The sequence below is a fragment of the Gopherus evgoodei genome, unplaced genomic scaffold (genome assembly GCF_007399415.2).
Source record: "Gopherus evgoodei ecotype Sinaloan lineage unplaced genomic scaffold, rGopEvg1_v1.p scaffold_39_arrow_ctg1, whole genome shotgun sequence".
NCBI classification, from domain to species: domain Eukaryota; kingdom Metazoa; phylum Chordata; order Testudines; family Testudinidae; genus Gopherus; species Gopherus evgoodei.
This window is the reverse complement of record NW_022060060.1, coordinates 1,947,510-1,960,059: the sequence shown is the minus strand read 5'-3', so window position 1 is coordinate 1,960,059 and position 12,550 is coordinate 1,947,510. Positions and strand designations below refer to the sequence as shown.

Genomic DNA, 12,550 nt, shown 5'->3' with positions numbered 1-12,550 from the left:
TCCTCCAAAGTGTTAGCAGCTCTCCCCAGCTTTGTGTCATCTGCAAACTGGATCAGTATGCTCTCTATTCCTACATCCAGGTCATTAGTAAAGATGTTAAACAATACCGGAGTCATAACAGATCCCTGTGGAACCTCACTTGAGGCCTCCCTCCAATCCGACATCATTCCATTAATAGTTACTCTTTGTTCACAGTTATTTAACCAATTATGTACCCTCTTAATGGTAGTTGTGCTGAGCCCACTCTTCTCCATCTTACTTATCAGAATGTCATGTGGGGCAGTGTCAAAAGCCTTACCAAAGTCCAGGTTGTCATAAACAGATAAGTAAGAGTTAATAGAACAAAAGTGCTTCATATCTCTTTTGCCTGTAAAGGGTTAACAAGAACAGTGAGCCTGGCTGTCACCTGACCAGAGGACCAATCGGAGGACAGGATACTTTCAAATCTTGAGGGAGAGAAGTTTTTGTGCTGTGCTGTTAGTTTTGGTTGTTGTTCTCTCTGGGGGCTCAGAGCGACCAGACGTGCAACCAGGTTTCTCTTCAGTCTCTCCAATACAGGCTCTTATAAGTTCAGACTAGTGAGTTCTAGGTAGATAAAGCGAGTTAGGCTTATGGTTGTTTTCTTTATTTGCAAATGTGTATTTGGCTGGGAGGAGTTCAAATTGGTATTTTGCTGAAAAGATTCTAATTTGTACTTGTATACTTGTGCTGGGAGGATGTTCCCAGTGTCCATAGCTGAAAGACCCTGTACCTATTCCATTTTTTTAAAATTTACAAAGATAATTTTTACTGTTTTTTCTTTCTTTAATTAAAAGCTTTTCTTGTTAAAGAACCTAATTGTTTTTTTATTCTGGTGAGACCCCAGAAGACTGGGTCTGGATTCACCAGGGAATTGGTGGGGAGAAAGGAGGGAAGAGGGAGAGAGAGGCTGATTTCTCTCTGTGCCAGAATTACTTTCTCCCAGGAAGAGTCTGGGAGGGGGAGAGAGAAGGAGGAGGGAAGGTGCATTTTCCTCTCTGCTTAAGATTCAAGGAGTTTGAATCACAGTGATCTTCCAGGGTAACCCAGGGAGGGGAAGCCTGGGAGAGGCAACAGTGAGGGAAAGGGTTTACGTTTTTGTGTTAAGATCCAGAGGGTCTGGGTCTTGGAGGTCCCCAGGCAAGGTTTTGGGGGGACCAGAGTGTACCAGGCACTGGAATTCCTGGTTGGTGGCAGCACTACAGGTTCTAAGCTGGTAATTGAGCTTAGAGGAATTCATGCTGGTACCCCATCTTTTGGACGCTAAGGTTCAGAGTGGGGAATTATACCATGACACAGGTATATTATATACACCTCATTCCCCCTATCCCCCAAACCAGTTACCCTGCCAAAGATGGAAATCCAGCTGGTTTGGCAGGATTTGTTCTTGGTAAATCCATGCAGGCTGCTAGTGACCAGCTCTCCATCCTCCAGGTATTCGCCAATGGAATGTTATGTACATAGCTTCCCAGGTATCGAAGTCGGGCCGACTGCTCTATAGTTTTCTGGATTCTCCTTTTCCCTTTTTTAAAGATGGGCACAACATTAGCCCTTCTCCAGTCTTCCAGGACCTCTCCTGTCATCCGTGAGTTTGCACACAGCCCTTCTGCCAGCTGGAATCGGCAGCAACAAGGGCCGGGTTCAATATCTAAGAGTTCCTTTTCAACATGCAACGCGGAACCAGCTCAAGTGCCCTCCCTCGCCCCGCAGTAACCTGGGAAAATTACACACCACACCCTGGGTACCTCTAAGAGGCAACACTTGCCCTCTTGCAAGCACAGAGTCAGAGTGTAGAAAAGAAATTGTTAATAAAAGGAGGGAAATAACCCATCATTAATTCGGGAAAATGGTGTAAGCAGGATTCATAAACATAAAACCATAAGCAAAACACCCACCCCGGAGCACATTGGGCTGGGTCCTTTTGCCTCAGGTTCTTAACTCCAGCAACGAAATGTTCCCTTAACATGCCCCCTCCCTTCTCACACCACTGCACCCACTCACAGCTGTTGTCCTTGGTCAGTGAAAATTCAGAGTTCTAAGGTACATCCGTGTGAGCTCACCTCCCACCCTTGTGGGGGGCACCTTGCTCGCTTTGCTGTCTGGGTGCTCACTCTGGCATCAGCCGCCCTGCCGGCCGCTTGCCATTCCGCTCGGCTCTGCCGGCCTCCCTGCCGGCCGCTTGCCACTCTGCTCTGCTGGCCTCCCTGCCAGACGCTTGCCATTCCGCTCGGCTCTGCCGGCCTCCCTGCCGGCCGCTTGCCATTCCGCTCGGCTCTGCCGGCCTCCCTGCCGGCCGCTTGTCACTCTGCTCTGCTGGCCTCCCTGCCGGCCGCTTGCCATTCCGCTCGGCTCTGCCGGCCTCCCTGCCGGCCACTTGTCACTCTGCTCTGCTGGCCTCCCTGCTGGACACCTGCCACTCCACTCTACTCTGCCGGCTTCCCTGCCAGCTGCTTTCCACTCCACTCTGCCGGCCTACCTGCTGGCCACTTGCTGCTCTGCTCTGTTGGCCTCCCTGCCAGCTGCTTGCCACTCCACTGGTCTCCCTGCCGGCGGCTTGTCATCCCGCTCTGCCGGTCTCCCTGCCAGCCCCTTGCCACTCCACTCTGCCAGCCTCCCTGCCGGACGCTTGTCACTCTGCTCCACTGGTTGCCCTACCAGCTGCCCGATCACTGCTCTGCTCTGCACTCTCTTGAATGTCTTGAGGCCCCCCCACTGAACACAGCTCTCAGTGATTTCAGCTCTTAGTGGGGGAGCCTCATTGTCCCAAAGTAGCCCTAATGCTGAGGTCTGGTTATCAGTGTTTTCAGCTCTGTTGATGTGCAATAAGACTCTCCATTAAGTCTTTACCAGGTCAGTAATTACACAGCAGAGAGAGAAAGGGAAAAATAGTGCCTAGACACCCTAGGCTGGGCCCACATCACCAAGTGCAGGTCTATACATCCAGCCTCTCTCAACTCACTAGTCTTTGGCACCCCTGTCCCCTGCCTTGCGAGTGCCATTTAGTAGAGGGTAAGTCCCTCACTCAGGCACGCCAAGCACAGTTCTGCTGCCCCTGATTCACACAACAAGAATAGTTCCCCTGATTACCCATGCCCCCAATAAGAAAGTGACTTGTGATCCAACACCAGCCAAATATGATAATTTGGGCAAAGCAGCCCCATCATGCTCAGTGAGCACCTATGTAGAGTGAGTTTGTCCGTGCAAACAAGGTCGGCTCCTGAAGTCCTCTTCCACAGCTCATCACTAGGGGAGAGCTCATTCAGACCCCACTTACATGTGAATAAGAACATCCTTCCTTTGTTTCTCCACTGGGGATTCTCACACAGAGAGGAATTATTCAAAGTGAGTAACGGTAGGATAAATAAGCACAGGACCGAAGCACAGAAACTTGACACTTCCTGGGGATGTAATATCCAAGTCACCACAAAGCACCAATAACCAAAGGACCAGCTGGCTGTGGAATAGAGTGGAAGGTGATCGAAAAGAATGAAGCACATTCAGAACAGAAGCGTTAATATTCTGTCACACCACATCACGCAATTTCATTTGTGTCCAGGCAAAATACTAGGAGTAACCAGGTATCTGACCCCAGCTATGAGGCTGTCTCAGAATAACTTGTCATTGAGTTTCATGTGGGAGATTTTCAGTTCTTGGTCCTCGTTTCAGTCACTTCCATTGGGGAAATGTTCTGAACAGGTACACGGGTAATTCCCAAAGGCACGAAGGGCAGTTATGAATCTTGATGACATTGAAAGAGAATTTGAACTAGACACCAGAGTGAAATCCTGACCTTATCGAAGTGACTGGAGAAACTCCCACTGGATTTCATACACTGCTATTATCATTATTTATCATTTATATTGTGGCCATGCCTAGGAGTGCGGTTTCTCACTGAGTGATTGAGGGGCAGGATTACAATCCCCAAACTCATCCGGTTGAGTTTCCCTCACTCTCACGGGGAAAAGCCAGGCCCAGCTGCAAAGTTTGTACCTGATCCATTGGATTAAGGCAGCCAATGGTGGTTGGACGTGATGCTGGTCACATCACTTTCTTGTGTGTCTTCGGCTACGAAACAGCCTTGCCTTTGCAGATGGTGAACCATTTGCTTGGAGGAGACAACTGATGTTGACAAGCTTAGAAACTCCTGTCACAGACCAGCATCCCATTGTGCTAATTACAGTACAAAGCCAGAGCCACTGCCCAGAAGAGGTCACAAAATATAAGAGAAGAATAGCCTGGGAAATCTATGAGATAGCGCTGGTCAGCATGATGCACAGTGGACTCAGCAAAACAGCTGTCAAGCTTGTGTTGAAGGAACCACAGCAGAGGAGAGTTTGAAGGTGAATGATGTAGCTTTGCAGATGTTTACTGGGTGCTCCTCCTAATCATGCAGAGCAGCATGGAGGAAAGCATGAAGCTGCTTCTTCGAGAATGTAAAGGGGGTAAAACATGCTGGTATCAATGGCCAATTGCTGGAAAGAGTCGATGCCTTACTAGTGCATGAGAGACGACTGGTAGAGTTTGGCTAGGATGTGGTGGGCTATAAAATGAAGACAGATTGCTTATATTTGATGAAGTGTCAAGAGTGGACCCTGCAGGGGAACACAAAGCAGTGGTGAGATTTCCAAAACAACGAGGGAGGAAAATTAGAGACACTTGTTGGGTGAAAATGTATGTTTTACTGGACCAGCTTCTTTGGTTCAATAAAATGTATAACCTCACCCTCCTTGTGTCTCTAATATCCTGGGATCGACACAGCTACAACGACACTGCAGACAAGCTAGGGAAAGGACCTTTGAAGAAAGACAGATTCCAGCATAGCCAGGATTTCCCCCGATCTCTACTTGTGCCTTTGAAAAAATGACCTTACAAGGTCTAAGAGGAAACCAAACCTTTTGCCTTACTATACATCACTATTCATTTGGTTAAGCTCTGCAAGGCTCTGGAGCTCTTATTTTTGTCTATTTAATGCCCAGTGGACAGGGGTGCTGATCTCTGTTCAAATAGCTCAGAATTAACAAGAAAACAGTACTACCAACAATACTGCATAAAGACAAAGCATCACAGGGAAATGGTACAAACAACTGGAGCAAGGCAGGGTACCAGAGACAAAGTAACTGATACAATAAAATGTGCACAGATCTCAGCAACCAAGGAGCCATTTTAGGCTCTGTGAGGAGCCGTTCATCCTGCCTGTGGATTGAATATCTAAAAGTGTTTCTTGTATCCATTTTCCATAGGAAGTGCCCCTAGCAAGGAAAGGTAGAACAAGAACCATTGACTGGTTAAAACATTATTAAAACCACACTAGCTGGAATTACAACAGAGTGGGGGGAATTTCTTTTCAGATGAATAATTTCTTCTGTAAAAAATAGAAGTTTAGGGTCAGCTTAAAGTATTTGGGAATTCAGAACGATTCTCTGAATTCACACTGGACACAAAAACATTGAAAAAAAAATTTTGAAAAATTCAGAACCTTTCAGTTTAACATCTTTGAAATGAAAAGAACTCTCTTTTTTCTTTTCAAATAATATTTTGTCCAAAAATGTAGCTAGATCTGAAAGGAAAGGTGTTTAGTTCAATGCAAACTGAATGTCGTTCTGTATTTCATTTCAGCAAGAAAAGCCTAATGATTTCCATTTTTGGAACAAACTACAAAGAAAGATTCTCCATCTCTTAAAGTCTTCAGATCAAGACTGGATGCAATTCAAGAAGAGATGCTTTCCTCAGGCAGAAGTTACTAGGCTGAATGCAAGGCTAACTAGATGGAATTCTCATGTCTGTTTTATGCAGAAGGTCAGATGAGATGCCATAATTGCCCCTTCTGGCTTTATGATCCATTAATCTGGATACGGAGAGACAAATTCACACTGTGTACTGCTGAGGACCCACCAACCCCATTGTGAAGCCTGGCAAGAAGTAAATGACCATCCATGCTCTCTTCTTTCCTGCATCTTTGTAGTTTGGGATTTTCATGAGAATCTCACAGATTTAGAAAATGCTCTGCCACAGACGCCCTTCAGAGCCTGTTTGACTTGCTCGTTGCGGAGAGCATAGATGTAGGGGTTAAAGAGTTGAGCCACCGCACAGTACAGAAAAGACACAACTTTGTCAAAGTCCCTCGCTCCCCGCTGTCCTGGTCGGATGTACCTGAAGATGGTGCTACTGTACAATATCACAACCACCATCAGGTGAGCGGAGCAAGTGGAAAAGGCTTTTTTCCTTCCTGTGGTGGACGGGATGCCCATGATAGTGGAGATGATACAGCCATAGGAAACAATAGTGACTGTTAAAGTACCAAGTAAGATAACTGTTGCTGAAACCAAGATCATTACCTCAATGTGTCCCGTGTCTACCCAGGAGAGTTGGAGCAACGGGGCCGTGTCACAGTAGAAGTGGTTTATGACATTGGGGCCACAGAACGGTAACAGCACAACCATAAATGTTGGAGGAAATATTAAGAGAAAACTCATCACCCAGCAGCCCAGCACTAACTGGAAGCAGACCCTGCCATTCATGATGGTGCCGTAACGCAAGGGACGGCAGATAGCCATGTAGCAGTCAAAGGACATGATAGCCACATGGAAAAATACACAGGTGCCCAGGACAAAGAACAACAACAACTGAAGAAAAAAACCAGGGAGGGAAATAAATTTTCTCTCTGTGAGGAGGCTGTAGAGGAACCTGGGCATGATGACAGAGGTGAAACAGATTTCCAAAAAAGAGAAGTTCCTCAGGAAATAATACATGGGCGACTGGAGGCGATGGTCCATCAGAGAGAGGCTGACAACAGTGATGTTACCCATTATGGTCAACAGGAAGATAACTAATAGAACCACAAACAGGGCGATGTTTAAACGGTGGCTGTTGGACAGGCCCAAGATGATGAATTCCACCACCATGGTGCTCTGGTTCTTCATTCTCAGATCATTCTTAAAAGAAAAAAATGAAGAAGCATGTCAAAAACAGAGTGAATGGAATGTTTGCAGGAAAAATTCTGTAAATCAATAGAATACACATCATTAATGGGAATTGGGTACCCGATAGACTTGGGCTCTATGGGAAAAGGCTGATGGGAAAATCAGAACCAAAGACAGGATCTTAGAGGAGAATATTTGATACTTTAAGGGGGAGAGGAGGGGAGAGAGAGAGAGAGAACCGGAAGGGATGAAAGATGAAAATAATTTTTAATAAGAATATTTTATCCCAATTTTTCATGTATTCCTGGATTATAAGATCCAAAGGCACCACTGTGATAATCTTCTCTGGCCTCCTGCACAGACCAAGAATTTCCCTCAGTTAACTCCTGTTAGACTTAGAGCATAGTCTTGAGAGGGACAGACAATCCTGAAGTTAAAAATGTCCAAGGGTGAAGAATCCAAAGCACAATTCTTAGTAAGTTGTTCCAATGATTAAATACCATCACTGCTCATCCTCTGTGTTTGTTTTGCTTTTCTTCCAGGTCATTGGTAAATATTTTTCAAAAAGCACCGGGCCAAGAACTGATCCCTTTGGGACTCCACTAGATATATACCCACTCCATGATGCACCGTATACAATTCCTGCTGGAGACCTGGCAGGTACCCACTTTGTAATTCAGGTAAAGTGTCTCACGTCAAGTGTGTATCATTCTTGTTTCTTAGTCAAACTGTCAAAGATTAAATGAAAAATAGTACCTATCTGAAATAAAAAAACAGGAATGAAGAGGACTGAGGATTTATAGACCAGTCTGCCTAACTTTAATACCTGGAAAGACACTGGGACAAATTATTAAGCCACAAGTTGTAAGCACCTAGAGGATAATTGGGTTTTAAGTAAAAACTAACATGGATTTATCAAGAACAAATCATGCCAAATCAAAGCAATTTCTTTCTTTGACAGCATTACTCGTCTGGTGGATAGATCGAAAGCTGTAGCTGTGATGTATCTTGATTTTTAGTGGGTGTTTGACACAGCCCCACATCACATTCTCATAAGCAGACTGGAGAATGATGGTGAAGATTAAATTACTGTAAGGAGGGTGCACAACTAGGTGAAAGACTTTACTCACAGAGAGCTATAAGCAGCTCACTGTCATAGCGTGGGACTTTATCTAGTGGAGTCCTGCAGGGATCTGTCCTGCAGCCAGTACAATTCAATATTTTCACTAATGATGTGGATAATGGAGGGAAGATTATGCTTATAAAATTATCAGATGACACCACATAAGAACAGCCACACTGGATCAGACCAATGGTCCATCTGGCCTGGTGTCCTGTCTTCCAACATTGGCCAATGTCAAGTGCCCGAGAGGGAATGAACAGAACAGGGATTAATCAAGTGATCCATCCCGTCACCCATTCCCAGCTTCTGACAAACAGAGACTAGGGATACGTCAGAGCATGGTTTTACGGCTGGGAGAGGTTGCTAGCGCTGTGAAGGACAGGATTAGAAATCAACATTACATTGACAAATTGGAGAATTACTCTGAATTCACCAAGATCAAACTCCATAAAGACAACTGCAAAGTACTACACTTAGGAAGAAAGAAATGAAATGCACAAGTGCAAAATGAGGAATAACTAGCTAGGAGGCCATGCGGCTGCACAGGATCTGGGAGCTAGAGCTGACCACAAATTGAACATTAATCCAATGAGACACAGTTACCAAACAAAGGCTAATATCATTCTGGGGTGCATTAACGGGGAGGCAAAGTAAGGTCTCGGCTAGGGTGCTGTGGCCAGTTCTGGATTTCACACATTAGGAAAGATGCAGACTAGTTGGAAAGGATCTAGAAGGGTGCAACAAAATTGCTAAAAGGGTTAGAAAACTTGACCATGAGGAAAGGTTTAAAAAATGAGGCATGTTTAATCTTTGAATAAGTGAAGGGCTGTATAAAGAGGACAGAGATCAATTGTTCTCCACACCCACTGAATGTGGGACAAGTAATGCAGTTAATCTGCAGCAGGTGAGATTTGCCTTAGATAGTAGGTAAAAATGTCTAACTATAAGGATAGTTCAGTGCTAGAACATTTGGCCATGGGAGGATGGGGAATCCCTGTCATTGGAGATAGCAGCATTCTGTATCCTAAGGTGAAAGGAAACCTCCAAGTTGCATACTCTTGAAAAATCTGCAAAAGCTCCACAATGTTCACCTTGAAATTCATTCTCTGATCTCACCAGTTCCTTGCTCGTTATTAGACATTAAAAACTTGCAGCTGTTACATCTGTTACTATAAGTGTTACCTCTACTTATAGAATCATAGAACCATAATGTTAGAAGGGACCACAAGGGTCATCTAGCCGATTTTTCATAATATTCTCACATCTATATTTGACTTCCCTGGCCCCTGAGTATTCTTTTTATCATAGCCGTACATTTGTGTCTCGTTTCACAATAAGACTGAATAATTTTAGGAGAGCCACCCTATTTTCCTAACACAGTGGGACTGGGATCCCAGACAGGAGGTCTCTATCTTGTACCCAAAACAAAACAAAGAAAAAAAAAAGATACTCACAAAGTTCTTCAGACCATGATTTCTTTCACATCCCAATCTGCAATCACATCTTGTGCATTCTCGCTCAGATCATGCAATGATGGAGTACATGGAACATGAACCAAAATTAGCACACAAAGCCTGCAGGTGCTGAATTGAGATGCTCCAAAATAGGTCTGTGATTTATGCCTCTATGTAACAGAACGATGGGATAAACTTGGGTGATCACTGCCTCTGTCAAATAATCCCACATTTATAACAGTTGTAGACTCCGGTTTTCTTGTCCTTCGTTGCTGGTTGGGACTTCTGAGACCAATTAGTTGATGGGTTTGGTGACAACAGTCAGAGAACTCAAGTCTGATCCATTCTACTGAAAGTTTTAGGAAAAAACATTGCTTTACAAAGTTCCTCCTCTATCTTGGTGGTCCTGCGCTTATTGGCAGGTTTGCTCACCTCAGTGATCTTCCCCACAGTCTGGGTCAACTCCTCCTGTGTCTGATCAGGAGTTGGGAGGTCTGGGGGAACCTGGGCCCGCCCTCTACCCTGGGTTCCAGCCCAGGGCCCTGTGGATTGCAGCTGTCTATAGTGCCTCCTGTAACAGCTGCATGACAGCTACAGCTCCCTGGGCTACTTCCCCATGGCCTCCTCCAAACACCTTCTTTATCCTCCTAGTGTCCGATAATGCTTGTACTCCTTAGTCCTCCAGCAGCACATGCTGTCACGCTCAGCTCCTTGCACCTCTTACTCTCAGCTCCTCACATGCCCACTACAAACTGAAGTGAGCTCCTTGTTAAACCCAGGTGCCCTGATTAGCCTGCCTTGATTAGCTGCAGATGATCTAATCAGCCTGTCTGCCTTAATTGGTTCTAGCAGGTTCCTGATTACTCTAGTGCAGCCCCTGCTCTGGTCACTCAACAGAAAACTACTCAGCCAGTGACCAGTATATTTGCCCTCTACCAGACTCCTGTACCCCACTGGTCTGAGTCTGTCACAAATGTGATGTCTCTCTTCCACATGGAGAAGACAATGGGTTCTATCATCTTACTCATAGACTCATAGGTCAGAAGGGACCAATCTGATCATCTAGTCTGACCTCCTGCACAAGGCAGGCCACAGAACCCCACCCATCCAATTTTATAACACCCCCTATCCCAGGATCGAGTTATTGAAATCTTCAAAATTGGTTTGAAGACCTCAAGCTGCAGAGAAACCACCAGCAAGCGACCCGTGCCCCATGGTGCAGGGGAAGGCGAAAAACCTCCAGGGCCCCTGCCAATCCGCCCTGGAGGAAAATTCCTTCCCGACCCCAAATATGGCAATCAGCTAAACCCTGAGCATGTGGGCAAGAGTCACCAGCCAGCACCCAAGAAGGAATTCTCTGCAGTAACTCAGTTCCCATGCCATCCAACATATCCCCGCAGACCACTGAGCAGACCTATCTGGTGGTAATCAAAGATCAATTGCCCAAATTAACAATCCTATCATAACATCCCCTCCATATACTTATCAAGCTTTGTCTTAAAGCCAGGAAAGTCTTTTGCCCCCACTACTTCCCTCGGAAGGCTGTTCCAGAACTTCACTCCCCTAATGGTTAGAAACCTTCGTCTAATTTCAAGTCTAAACTTCCTAATATCCAGTTTATACCCATTCGTCCTCGTGCCTACATTAGTACTAAACTTAAATAATTCCTCTCCCTCCCTAACGTTAACCCCCGTGATATATTTATATAGAGCAAGCATATCCCCCCGCAGCCTTCTTTTGGCCAGGCTAAACAAGCCAAGCTCTTTGAGTCTCCTTTCATAAGGCAGTTTTTCCATTCCTTGGATCATCCTTGTAGCCCATCTCTGAACCTGTTCCAGTTTGAATTCATCCTTCTTGAACATGGGACACCAGAACTGCACACAGTATTTCAGATGGGGTCTCACCTACGCCTTGTATAACGGTACTAACACCTCCTTATCCTTGCAGGAAATACCCCGTCTGATGCATCCCAAAATCGCATTTGCTTTTTTAACAGCCGTATCACATTGGCGACTCATAGTCATCCTGCTATCAACCAGTACCCCAAGGTCCTTCTCCTCCTCCGTCGCTTCCAACTGATGCGCCCCCAACGTATATCCAAAATTCTTATTATTAATTCCTAAATGCATAACCTTGCACTTTTCACTATTGTATTTCATCCTATTTCTATTACTCCAGTTTACAAGGTGGTTCAGATCTTCCTGAATAGTATCCCTGTCCTTCTCCGTGTTAGCAATACCCCCCAGCTTCGTGTCATCCGCAAACTTTATTAGCACATTCCCGCTCTTTGTGCCAAGGTCAGTAATAAAAAGGTTAAATAAGATCGGTCCCAAAACCGATCCTTGAGGGACTCCACTAGTGACCTCCTTCCAGCCTGACAATTCACCTTTCAATACGACCCTCTGGAGTCTCCCCTTTAACCAGTTCCTTATCCAACTTACAACTTTCATATTCATTCCCATCTTTTCCAATTTGACTAACAGTTCCCCGTGCGGAAACGTGTTGAACGCCTTACTGAAATCTAGGTAAATTATATCTACCACATTTCCTTTATCTAAGTAATCCGTCATCTTCTCAAAGAAGGAGATCAGATTGGTTTGACACGATCTACCTTTAGTAAATCCGTGTTGCAATTCGTCCCAATTACCGTTGACCTCTATGTCCTTAACTACTTTCTCCCTTAAAATTTTTTCCAAGACCTTGCATACTACAGACGTCAAGCTAACAGGCCTATAATTACCCAGATCACTTTTATTCCCTTTCTTAAAAATAGGAACTACATTAGCAATCCTCCAATCATATGGCACAACCCCCGAGTTTACCGATTGCTTAAAAATTTTCGCTAACGGGCTCGCAATTTCACATGCCAGTTCCTTTAATATCCTCGGATGGAGATTGTCCGGGCCCTCCGACTTCATCCCATCGAGCTGTTCAAGTACGGCCTCTACCTCAGTTGCGGTAATATCCACCTCCATATCCACATTCCCATTTATCATCCCTCCATCATCGCAAGGTTCCTCACTAGTCTTATTAAA

At 45.2% G+C, this 12,550-nt stretch overlaps 1 protein-coding gene across 1 annotated transcript; it reads right to left on the bottom strand.

Moving 5' to 3' along the window:
- Positions 1–5,990: 5,990 nt before the first annotated feature.
- LOC115642273 (olfactory receptor 49-like) lies at positions 5,991–6,938 on the bottom strand. Its single transcript, XM_030545724.1, has one exon. It carries the CDS (start codon positions 6,936–6,938, stop codon positions 5,991–5,993), a length of 948 nt encoding a protein of 315 aa, XP_030401584.1.
- Positions 6,939–12,550: the final 5,612 nt, after the last annotated feature.

What these genes read in the sequence shown, in the direction of transcription:
- LOC115642273 (XM_030545724.1), bottom strand. Translation starts at nt 6,938, where the DNA reads ATGAAGAACCAGAGCACCATGGTGGTGGAATTCATCATCTTGGGCCTG.